The 13026-nt window shown below is 41.3% G+C and overlaps 1 protein-coding gene across 4 annotated transcripts in view; it reads right to left on the reverse strand.

The window, feature by feature from the left end:
• The window catches only part of LOC117458486 (rho GTPase-activating protein 7), a 135167-nt gene that overhangs the window by 13865 nt on the left and 108276 nt on the right, over positions 1–13026 (reverse strand). For 3 of the 4 annotated variants that reach the window (XM_034098991.2, XM_034098987.2, XM_034098989.2), the window contains 5 exons: positions 7501–7808; positions 4573–4740; positions 1502–1661; positions 809–1007; positions 72–282 (listed from right to left, as the gene is read on the reverse strand). In XM_034098991.2, coding sequence (XP_033954882.1) covers positions 72–282; positions 809–1007; positions 1502–1661; positions 4573–4740; positions 7501–7808 — 1046 coding nt within the window. The remainder of the gene's footprint in view (positions 1–71; positions 283–808; positions 1008–1501; positions 1662–4572; positions 4741–7500; positions 7809–13026) is intronic. The other variant, XM_034098988.2, reaches the window with a different exon arrangement.

Genomic DNA, 13026 nt, shown 5'->3' on the forward strand with positions numbered 1-13026 from the left:
AAAAGATGTGATCCAGGTTTTTCCCTAACAATATTTTGGACAGTTACTATGGTTGTGTCTGTGTGGCTCACCGGGCATTGGCGTCTCTCTTCAGGGTGTTGAGGTGGAAAAGTGACGGCGCCAGGCAAACTGCGATGTTGGTTGGAGTCATCTGGTTCTCCTCCACACAGGCCACCACGTCCTGCAGGAAGAAGAGCAGCGTACGCAGCGCCACCCTGTTCTCATCAGGAAGAAGCAAGATGGCCGCCTGAGCTGCAACCAGCTGCTGATCCTTCGGGAAATCTGCAAACAGAAAAATAACATGTTCGTTTTTTTAATAATTTTGACACAGACCAGAAAAAAGACACGTCCAATGTAATGGATTATCTTTCTCCTAGGAAAAGTAACACAACTTCGATGGTCGAGAGACTCTAGCGTTTAACAGGTCTAAGTGTGGATAGCATTAGTTAATTGAGACTGAGCTAACGTTAGCATGTCAACCTGTCACATTCAAAGTATATATAATATTGTACATGTGACAAGAAACAAGAAAGGATAGAAGAGGGGACACATAAATGAAAATATTTTTAGCCAGGGTGATGTGCTAATTGCCAGCTAAAGTGGCTAGCTAAGCTTATTGCTTGTTAAGTTCACAACAGTCACATTTGTCCTGGTGTTTTAACATAAAGCCTACACTAGGCAGGATTGGATGGAAATAGGTCATGTGAGAAGAGATACAGACATAGGATTTAACCCTACATTAATTACACACAAATAGAAATGTTATCTTCTCAATGCTGGCCTGATGCTAACAGTAGTGGCTGCTCACATTGGTAAATTTGGAGGAAGGACTCGCAGAGTTTGCTGGTGAAGATGGGTTCAGGCAGGTCTCTGAAGTATTGCTTCACCATGTCGGCCACGTCGAAGGCGGACTGACCGTCGTATAAAACGCCTAACGGGTCCGACTCCACCAGCTCTCTGAGGTACTGGATACGAGACTTCACCCCAGACTTACGGAAAAGACCCACCTGAAAGAGAACACAATACAAAACATTTTATTAAAGTGCTTACAACCATAAATAGCCTTTCTTATGTTATTTGTCTTTCTCTTACTCGTTTTATCATTAATTGTTACATTGTCTTAGGGATTGCCTGTTGTATCCTAGTTGTTTTCTGGTCTCTGGTCCTCACTTACATGTTAATAGCCAATATATAATTTTACAGTCCACATATTTATATATTCTAACAATTCTATGATGTATACTATTACATTTTCAATTCAGTTCTCTTGCGATGATTTGTAACTGCACTTCTGCATTACTTTACTTATATGGGTTTTATTAATGGGATTTTCTCAATATATACTGCACTTTTAGAGCACTTGAGATTCTCATTGCCAACAACTACACTGTAGCTACAGTGCATATCACAATAAAGCCTTTAAATGCTTTGAACTCTCAAGATACAGACAGAGTGTTACTAGTGTTTTAATATCCCTGCAGGCCTATTATGGCTCCATTACCTGGTCCAAACACTCGGTCCTCAGGTAGACCAGTGCCCTGAGGATGCTGGGAGGAAGTGGCTCTCCTGTCTGCTGGACGCTGGACAGAAGAGGAACCCCAAAAACCCTCCGACCTTTCACCTCCATTGGCTTGGTCTTCCTCTGCTGTTTAGGAACAGTCCTGCAGGTGAGAGAGACGTCATTAGATCCTTCAGTCAGTTTCTTGGTGTGGCGTGTGGAAGAAAGAGCCTAAATTTATTAGTTTCTAGGCCTTGATAAAACTGCAGTCTTGTAATAAAAAGGTTCAACAAAGGCAAGATCCATAGAACTCTAGCAATCACAAGGGAAACCTCTTCTGTACTTGGTATTACACCACATGCTGGCCCTGCAGCATTCACCAAAGTACAAAGAGAAAATGATATCACACATGCACTCTAAAAGCTTTTCAGTTCTCTTTTCATCCCTCTGTTTTTTTCTTCCACTTCTAACAGCGGCTATCGGAAACAAACTGGCTATTTTGAGGGAAGTGGCTCAGAGTATCATCCGTCCTAATCAGCAGTTAATTGCTGTATTTTTATTAACCCAGCACTCGCGTTTGCATCGGTGATTAAATCATTGAAATAATAAGACTTCAACTGATTGTTAAAGCCTGGAGGGATTTCTTTTTCTGCAGTTAATGGCCAATATGCTGTATAAATAGAGCGTACAGTTGTACTACTCACTGTGTGTGAAGGTGTCTAACTTTTACAAAATAAAATACTGTAGAGATTTGTAAGTTTTGGATTTGTCTTACAATCAGTTCCTATCCGATTCAGCTCTATTTCTACATATACAAGATATCTAGGGTTTCGGAACATATATGTGGTAACCAGGTTTTTCTTAACAAAATACATAGTTAAAGATTTGGCAAAACTGTTGGACTTCACAGCTAACGCACCACTACTTGGGGACACATCCATTTCAACTTTGACCTTTTATGAGATGACATTTTCTGAAGTTGTTCGTATTCAACCACAAGTAATGCCTTTCCCAAAAACCGACAGAGCTTTTAACAAAGTACAATAATTTGCCATAATTTACCGTATTTTGTGGGATTAAATGGGATTAAACTACCCTTAGTCAATTGTATTATTGTCACTTAATCCATTAAAAGAACATGATTTTGCCATCATTAATGTAAGAACAAGTCATTTGAGCCCATTTTAAACTCCTGCTTTGTTGAACAAAATGTTAAATGGATGTGTTCTTCCTTTTACTCCTAGAGGTCAGTTTTGACACCATTTCTCCTCAATTTGGCTCCCTTTCATGAGATTTATTAAATGTAATCTGTGGAAAATGGAGCTGTTTGAAATGCTAAAACTGAACTACATGAAGCCTGGCTGATGCTTTACAACCTGCTTCCACAGAGCAGCTGTTTTTCCTGAGTCTCCCACTGAACACATGTTTGATCCTGAAAATTAAAGACGAATATCTGTGAGGAGTCATTTTTGGAGGCATTTTTTGTTTGTTTAATGCTCAATTCCCTCTTTCAGCCTTATCTCATTGAGCAAAAAATCTAATTGCTTTTTCACCAAAGCAGAAAATAAGCAGGTCACACCAACATACATTAGAGAATACACATTTTCAGCAGAGTAAACAAATAATTATTGTATTATCATTATGAATGAAAAATGAATTTGTGTTTATTTTGCAAGAGGGCTCATTCAAAAAAAAGAAAGTGTGTAGGAGGCAAAACCCTGATCTCATTAACTCCATACGGTATGTCAATACAAAAGTGCAGTAAAAACTTCCCACACTTTACCCACAAACAACTTGAGCTCAAGAGTCTGAAAACACCTTATTAGAAGGAGACAGTTTCAACTTGTTCTAATTCCCCTCTTTGTCCTAATTCCACTACTGTCCCTTTGGGCTTGCCGTACCCTCACCACCTCTCTAAGGACGTTACAGACACACACTGGCCAAATCCAAATCTCCACACTCAGAATTTCACAGACTTTGAAGTGCAGTCCAGATAAATCAGGGATATTTTCATCCCCTTTCTGAACACTCTCAGTAAGTTGGATTTTCTGGAGACTTTGCCAGAAGGAAATAACGCACAATCTATTTGTAATACCACTCTGCTAACTTGCTCATATTAGTGTAAACCTTGCAATTATTTACATAACGTTGTAGTAATGTTATGCAAATAACAGTGAACACACACGATCACATCATATGGAAGATATTGAAAATAATTCAGGAGTTTAAAGTACAAATTCATAAAAATATTTATAAAAAATAGAATAAGCACTGAAGCCAGGTGTATGTTATTCGTCCAGTGGTATCAATTAGTAGTCGATGGGTCAAATGACAGTTATTACAAATAATCAAAACTTTTTATTGTTTTTTTATATAAATGTTCATATTACATCCAAAATAACTTTCACTTATATGAGCAAGATGGCATACATGTTTTGAAAATTAATTAAAACTTTAATTTATGTATGGCAACATAAGCTTATCCTTATCTGACTACAGACAGTCTGTGACATTGAGTAAGAAGACCGGAGTGAATATCCAACCTTAAACTAACTTCATCTCGGTGACCTCGACCTCCTTCTACCCTTTACAATCTTTGAGATAATTACCATTTGTGTGGGAAAGAAATATAGGGGGGGGGAGAGGACCGTGCAAAATAAGACACAATGCTTAAGCAGTTAACCAGCAAGCAGAAAGGTTGACAGATACATAGCTTGTTGTGATTTCCCGGGAACACAGACAGAAGGTGAAGCACCTGCAGTCCTTCCCCGGGTTCTTTCTGGAAGGCAGTTTATTCTACTTGAAGCATGCTGCTGTTGTTGTTGATTTTTTTAAGCTGGGGCAAGGTTGTCCATGAATAATGATGAATCTTCTAAATAGGCTGCCTGAAATATTTACCCTTCGCCCCACCCACCTGCCCTCCTTTCCACAGTTGTTTCCTTGAGAAAGTTTCCCCCATGCAGGTGTGCAGGAAGAGTTTCTCACCTTCATGCTAACCCTGTCCTTAACCTCTCCTCACCCCTCACTGTATTTCCAAGCATGAAAATCATCCCACAGTCCTTTCACACTTCTACCAGTTCCAGCCCTGCTTACTGCACGGGGAGAGTATTTGTCCCATCAGAGCGGTGAGTTTGAGCAGCGAGAGTTTCTGCAGCAGGAGGAACTGGGACACGGACTGGCTCTCCACTCCTGCACTGGAGGCCAGGCTCTGCTCACTGGACCAGAGCTGCCGACTCACCCTGCTGGAAACACAGCAGCCACAACAGATAAGTACACAAATAGACACGAAAAACACACAAACACACCTTAATGCCAGTTTCACAATCAAGAGAAGTTACATTGTTGAAAATAAAGGCCAAGAGTTTTCATTTAGATTTTCATACAAAAAAATGTATGTTTCTTTAGTATTTTTATTACTATTAGTATAATTATTCATATTATTTTCTGTGTTTTGTGAAAAAAACTAATGTAAAAGTAATTGTGATGCTTTCCAATAGTGTATAGCCATGATAGCAACCAACTGAAATATACCTTAAAATTATATTGTTATGTTTGTCCAAAATAAATGTGTATCACCAAATGTAAATGGTTAATCATCTGTATGTTGCCCATTTTAGATAATTTATCTATATTTTTTAGACTCTCCGCTTTATTTAAACACATCTGCGCTTGTAGCAGATTACCATTATCATTCAAATATATTCAGCACAACTTAATTTAGCCTTAACGTTGGCATGTCAGCATGGCACAACTACTGGATGCAAATTTTTCAACATTTAGCACACAGCGTTCATCATTTTGGCATACAGATTGTTAACATTCTTTTATTTTTAGTATATGCTTGTCTTGCTCAATTCTACATTGTCAGATTTGTTTTAACTTTAGGCAGGGCCTGTGCAAAGCGATGTTAAATATTTAGTAAAAGCTATAATAATTATCAGTTGGTCAGTAAACGAGCAATTAACAACACTTATATTAAACCTAACAAGCAACTCAAGCAGCATCCATAAGCAACACTGATGTTGCGGCTGACTCTACATTACAGGAGAGGCCTCATAGCTTTTTATTCAGAACAAATACGCTACAAAAAAGGGAATAAAAAGCAGCACTGTAACGAGGCAATCAAACTATTCTCCATGAGGTCACTGCTTTTATTTAAAGAGCCTGTGACACGAGTTTCCCCCATCATCCAAACCCATCAATTTGAGTAAATATTGTCCCCTTGAAAACCGTTCCTGAACTGATTTTGGATATTTGTACTTTGATAACCATTAATCTGCCTTCAATGTTGACAATTTTCTGGATCTTCTCGGGGATTCTTCAAGTCCCGCCAAATGATGTGTGACGTCATTGCGGGCACAGCGCTCCAGCTGCACCGTTCAGGATCCCAGCATCTGCATGTAAACGCACGACGGTGCACACAGCAGCAAGCTCAGACAGCGATGACAGGTTAATGTTGAACGTGTCTGAGAGCTCATATGAGGCTGAAGGATCGGTTTATGTTGTATCTGTTAGAAGTTTAGGAATGAGGTGCGTCAATATGGGCGATCATATGGTCATGGAGCCAGTGGTGGAATGGGATTAAAAATCATCCCGGGACTCTCGACCGGCCCACTTCGGTACCGCTAGTAAATTGTCAACGGGGGGAGTGGGGGATGACGTGCTAGTGACTTATCCGACCGGCCCACTTCGGTACCGGCCCATCGGGATCCGTGCATTTTATCTATTAATTTCCCCAACATTGTGGTAAAAAAAACACACGTTTAATCCATGTTGGTGTACTACAACTACAAAAAGCATCGGTTTGTTTTCTCATCAGGAAATGCAGACCGGCTCAAACAAACGATCATTTAATGTATCATATGTTCGCCGAATTGACATGAAAGAACTAATAAATGTAGTTTCATCCACTTGAGTTTACAACCACAAAAATAATCAATTTGTTTTTATATCACATCCGACGGGAGGAAATTCAGCAGCTCTCACTACCGATTTTTAATCCTAATGTAATCATCATCTTCACCACGATCATGTATGTTTATGTTCGCCGAATTGACATGAAAGCACTGACAAATATGAATATACTGTAGTCAACTTCATTAAAACGTTATTAGCGTGCCTAAACTCAGTAATTCACCATTTCTACGCATGACAACACACTTTGTCCGTGTTTGGCTCTCTCGCCGCACAGTGAAGCGTTCCCGCATTGACGTCACTTCCGGCTTCCCCCAAAACTTCAAAATGAGTCGAAGGAATTTCCCCGCGATGTTCGAAATGATTGATATTTAACGGAACCGTATCGCTTTTTCTTTTTTAAACTGACGGTTCGAGATTACTAGTAGCCCAATATTTCATTGCACAACAGTTGTTGGGATGCTGTCACAGGCTCTTTAAGTGCCTTACATTAACTCCACCTTTATTTCAGTTGATGCCTAAAGGGAATTTATCCACTTTACATTTCATTTAGCTGATGTTTTTATCCAAAAAGACCTACAATAAATACATTTTATTGGAGCCCTTCTGGACACTTAGGCTTACATTTAAAAATGTCCAGGGCAACTTAGAGTGTCCACAAATTGGGTTGAATTTCTTCTGCTTCTTTATGTTATTATTATCATTTATTTATTTATTTTTACTTCTTCTTCTTCTTCTTCTTCTTCTTCTTCTTCTTCTTCTTCTTCTTCTTCTTCTTCTTCTTCTTCTTCTTCTTCTTCTTCTTCTTCTTGATTATCCATTTATTATTCTAATTGCTATTATTATTACTCTATGTATTATTATTAATACAAAATGATTACCATTATTATTATTATTATTATTATTATTATTATTATTATTATTATTATCATTATATCTATTTAATATTATTATTATTTAAAACAGATTATTATTATGATTATTATGTATCAATTTCTTATTATTAATACAAAATTATTATCATCATCATTATTATTATTATTATTACATTTTCTATAAAGAACACTCAATTTAGTTTCTTGCATCACCTGCTCCTGGGTTGTGGCGATCTGGTCTTCGGCTCCTCTCCGGTCTCAGGGGCCTCCTCCTGCTGCACCTCCAGGTGGATGTGGCTGGGGGAGGAGGGGCAGGGGGAGGCTGCTGAGGAGCCTCTGGAAGGAGTGTCCTGAGAAGAGGATGAAGAGGTGGAGGAGGAGGACGAGGAGGAACCTCTCTGGCAGTCGTCCTCGGATAGACTTTCAGACCAGGTGGACACCAGCTGTTGGAGGTCACCGATCCTCTTCAAAACGCTGTCCAGTGCAGAGAAGACGTCTTCGCCTGCCAACAACTCACTCACCTTGGAAAGAACGAGAAAACCAGTCAGAAAACGAGGACTACAAGTATTACCACAGGCAGCCTACAGCGGTAAGTCTATTCATTTAGTTAAAAAAAAATCACAATCATTTAAAAAAGGTTTTTTAAAAAGTTTTTCAGCTTTTTGGTATACTTTCACTTTTTCTTCAGTTGACTGATTCAGCAGGTTTAAAGGATATTATTGCCATACACCAATTTTGGAGGAAAGTTATAAATCAATTTCTCCAAAGTAACTGGTTCCTTAAAATCCATTACTTATGACTTTCCTGTAGGTAATATTTCATGTCAGCATATGTCATGTCATTATCCTTTATTACTATGTCTGCCATCTTTCTTGTCAGGATAGGATCCATTTATATTCCAATGGCTACTCTTCTATAGAAAGTAGAACACGGTTGAAGCAGCATAATTAACTGACATGGTTTATTGTATATTTTTAATTTAAAATGTAATTGATATCATAACTCATAAAATGATTTCTGGCTTCATTTGGTGCTTAGTTCAGCACCGAATGATCCGTGTTCGTATCGATTTTAACTTTCTTTAGTAGAGAGGCAGAAGAGCAATTGAGACATATACAGTGGGGCAAAAAAGTATTTAGTCAGCCACCAATTGTGCAAGTTCTCCCACTTAAAAAGACGAGAGAGGCCTGTAATTTTCATCCTAGGTACACTTCAACTATGAGAGACAGAATGGGGGGAAAGAATCCAGGAAATCACATTGTAGGATTTTTAATGAATTCATTGGTAAATTCCTCGGTAAAATAAGTATTTGGTCACCTACAAACAAACAAGATCTCTGGCTCTCACAGACCTGTAACTTCTTCTTTAAGAGCCTCCTCTGTCCTCCACTCGTTAACTGTATTACTGGCACCTGTTTGAACTTGTTATCAGTATAAAAGACACCTGTCCACAACCTCAAATAGTCACACTCCAAACTCCACTATGGCCAAGACCAAAGAGCTGTCAAAGGACACCAGAAACAAAATTGTAGACCTGCACCAGGCTGGGAAGACTGAATCTGCAATAGGTAAGCAGCTTGGTGTGAATAAATCAACTGTGGGAGCAATTATTAGAAAATGGAAGACATACAAGACCACTGATAATCTCCCTCGAGCTGGGATCACAAGAACGGTGAGCAAAAATCCCAGAACCACACGGGGGGACCGAGTCAATGACCTGCAGAGAGCTGGGACCAAAGTAACAAAGGCTACCATCAGTAACACACTACGACGCCAGGGACTCAAATCCTGCAGTGCCAGACGTGTCCCCCTGCTTAAGCCAGTACATGTCCAGGCCAGGGTTTCCGCTAGGATTTTTTCTCGACGGTCAAATGTCCGGGCAGATTTTATTTTACCGGACAAATTTGAAACTTACCGGTCATATTTCAATAATAATAATAATAGTTGTGTAGCAGAGTTTCCGTTAGCAGGTAATTACTGGACTATGAGCAGATATGCTGATGCTGGGGCTCATTTTGATATTGCTTCAGTTTATAATCGTAACAGATCGAAAAAAATTCAGATTCATTTTTCAATAAATGATTCCACAAACAACAAACAACATAATTATTACATTCAAACAAACTACTTGTAGTAGATAACGTACATTATTCAGAAGTTTACATCAACTTTGAATAATAACACGGGAGAACCGGAGCCTCTCTCTGCCTCTCTCTGCCTGCCTCTCTCTCTCTCTCTCTCTCTCTCTCTCTCCTCTCTCTCTCTCTCTCTCTCTCTCTATCTCTCTCCTCTCTCTCTCTCTCTCTCTCCTCTCTCTCTCCTCTCCTCTCTCTCTCCTCTCCTCTCTCTCTCTCTCTCTCTCTCTCTCTCTCTCTCTCTCTCTCTCTCTCTCTCTCTCCTCTCTCTCTCTTCTCTCTCTCTCTCTCTCTCTCTCTCTCCTGACAGCACGTCAGTTTCTCATGCAGCTCCTGCAGCGCGCTAAACAGAGGGCGGGGCTTCAGGTGATTCTGCAGAGCTGTGTGTCTAGGTCAGACTCAGCAGCTGATCTGATCTCTCTCTCGCGTCCGGTTACACTTCACTCGCGTTCATGTCCATATCGATCAGATCCAGCTCTGCTGATCGGCCTTTATAGAGAGCACCGATCAAACTATTAAGAGTGAATATCGGCCGATAATGACCGGCGGCCGATCGATCGGAGCCTCCCTAATTATTACCAGACATTTTGACCGTCAGGTTTTGAATTTACCGGTTTTTTATAAATGTTACCAGCTAAAAACCGGTAATTACCGGCTAACGGAAACCCTGGTCCAGGCCCGTCTGAAGTTTGCTAGAGAGCATTTAGATGATCCAGAAGAGGATTGGGAGAATGTCATATGGTCAGATGAATTTGATGAATTTGAGTGACAACCTCCTTCCATCAGCAAGGGCATTGAAGATGAAACGTGGCTGGGTCTTTCAGCATGACAATGATCCCAAACACACCGCCCGGGCAACGAAGGAGTGGCTTCGTAAGAAGCATTTCAAGGTCCTGGAGTGGCCTAGCCAGTCTCCAGATCTCAACCCCCATAGATGTGATTTTCTGGATTTTTTTCTCCTCATTTTGTCTCTCATAGTTGAGGTATACCTAGAATGAAAATTACAGGCCTCTCTCATATTTTTAAGTGGGAGAACTTGCACAATTGGTGGCTGACTAAATACTTTTTTGCCCCACTGTATATACAGAATGTTCCTGCTGTTGACAAAACGAATCAGGCTTGTAATATCTTTCTAAAACGTTACTAATTTGACTGATTTTTACAACATAATACATTTTTAAAACATTTCTCTGACCTGTTCTGTCATTTGAGGTAAATCTTTCCATTCCCATTCATAGCCAGGGGAATCAGAAATATAACCACAGTATATCTGGGCCTTTGAAGTGGCCCATCCATTGTAGTGACATGACAGTTCAGCTCCATGGACAGATCCACTCTGCACTGCCACAGCTTTTACAATTCAAAGAAAAACTTTGCTTCCAAGAATGTCATCAATTTAGAACTCAAACTGAAACTCAAAGACATTTACTTCGATGTCTTGGCTTCACAAACATTATAAGATCTTTTGTGGATTTGATTTAGTACACTCTTGTACAGTGTGACAGTCCCTGTACTAATCTTCTTTGTCTATCTGTCAGCTCATTGTGTTTTTCTTAGTTATTGTTCATTCTTATTCCCATGTTTCCCAATATGTTTTGCATCAAGGTCAAACTATTTAGACTACTCAGTTAAAACCATATACTTTTATAAGAAGTGGCTTTACCAGGCAAGACCTCCTTTTAATATTGCAATGTATTTGAAAGAATATTGACTACTCAGTAAATCTTTAAAGTATGCAGACTTTAAAGGCCTCTAGATGCTTAAAATAAACCAGACGTTTCTGACTACAAAAAGGAGAAAAATGTTAAACTCTTCCTAATGCGAAAACTCGAAAGCAAAACTGAGCAATCTGGTGCCACTAAATGTTTTTAAAGCTCAGTTGGATGCTACTCAATCGGAAGCTGTTGGTACCTGTTCATGTGGATAGTTATGTAAATTGTAAATCCCTGTAATGATGCTGTATGATGTCCTTTTTGTTGTTCTGTTTATGTTTTTATGTTTCATGTGGAACCTACTTGAGCAGGTCTCCCTTGAAAAAGAGATCAATGATTTCAATGGGATACACCTGGATAAATAAATGTTTGAAATTAAATGAAATGGGATTGTGAGATTATTTCTGTATATTCAACAACCACATTGTTTGCAAGTAAGCATTTTAAGGTGTGAGACAGCCTTATTTTCGAAATCTATAAGTATAAAAATGAAAGTGGAGTAACAGTTCTCATTCATAACACTCCGTTCGATGTCTCACTATGGGATGAGCCTCATCGCGGAGCAAACAGAAGCATCAATCTCATTACGCCAATCCTGATTTGCTGGTGATCTTGACGTCAACGTCAGGGAATTCACCCCCTATAAGTAGCTTGCGCCACGACGCATGCGTCATTCAAACACCTCTTCTCGCTTCAGAGCATATCTCTATAGTAGCCGGACAAGCTTAACGGTCCACAGACTGAACCCAAATATCCATTTCAGTCAACGGGCGCTCGCCGGCTACTCCTTCTGCTTTGCAGGAAGACGGTAATACTAACGCCAGTTAGTATTGAAATCGACCTCGCCCTTCTCTTCCCCGGAAAGTAAGGTAGGTCTGATTTTTTCAAGCTAGCAACACACCCGTTGCTAGCTCGCTCCCTCACTATCGACACCACGGTAGCGAGGACGTTTTTTCTTTTCTCTTCCCCACGGAGGAGGAAAGGATTAAAGGAGCATACTGTCACACCAGTCAGTATTCTCCGGGAATAAAAGACCCACACCGTCCTTTTCTCCGGATTAAGGACAGGGTGGTAACACCTTTTTTCTCCCAACTTACCTGTTGAGAGCGGGCCCTCTCCACGCCACGAGGCGAACAAGATGGACGCCTCTCTCCCTCACACCAGAGGAGTCAGGGACTCGGTGGCTCGACTCTGCGGCTGCGGGTTGAAGATCTCGGGCACAGACACACACCAGGTCTGCTCGTCCTGCCTCGGGCTGGAACACGCCCGAGGCGCTATCGACAACCCCGGCTCGTGCGGACATTGTGTCTGCTTCACCGTGAAGAGCCTCCGCCGACGGCTAGCACGCCAAGCTAGCCTGTCGGAGCAGGACCCCCCCATGTCCACTGACCTGCCGGCCGGCAGTCAAGACGCGGGGGCGTCCGCCGCAGAGAGTGAACCCCTCTCCGTGTCGGTCTGGGGCTCATTATCTGCGATGGCTGCAGAACCGGAATCCCGCGCCCTGGCAGGCCGGGACCCGGTGACGGCAAGACACGCGGGAACGGGACCCCACGCTTTACCGAGCTGGGGCTCCCGGTTAGACCTCACCACGGTCTCACCCGCGGAGGATGTCCTCGAGCTGGACTACGATGAGGACGAAGAGGACGCCTTGGCGTTCCTCCTGTCCGAGTCGGATGAACATGAAGAGGACATCTTCATGTCATCGGCTCAGGCTGCAAAGCCTGGAGCGAGGGCTGCTCTCCCGGGCGATAGCACACCAGCTTCGCCCTGTCTGAGCATGGACCTGCAGGCCGTGTGTAAACGCGCCGCGGCCAGACTCAACATCCCGTGGCCTGAAATGGCCAAGGAGACCTCCAGGTCCAGGCTACGAAGGGAAACATTTTCCCCAAGCAG

Source organism: Pseudochaenichthys georgianus, chromosome 14 (genome assembly GCF_902827115.2).
Source record: "Pseudochaenichthys georgianus chromosome 14, fPseGeo1.2, whole genome shotgun sequence".
NCBI classification, from domain to species: domain Eukaryota; kingdom Metazoa; phylum Chordata; class Actinopteri; order Perciformes; family Channichthyidae; genus Pseudochaenichthys; species Pseudochaenichthys georgianus.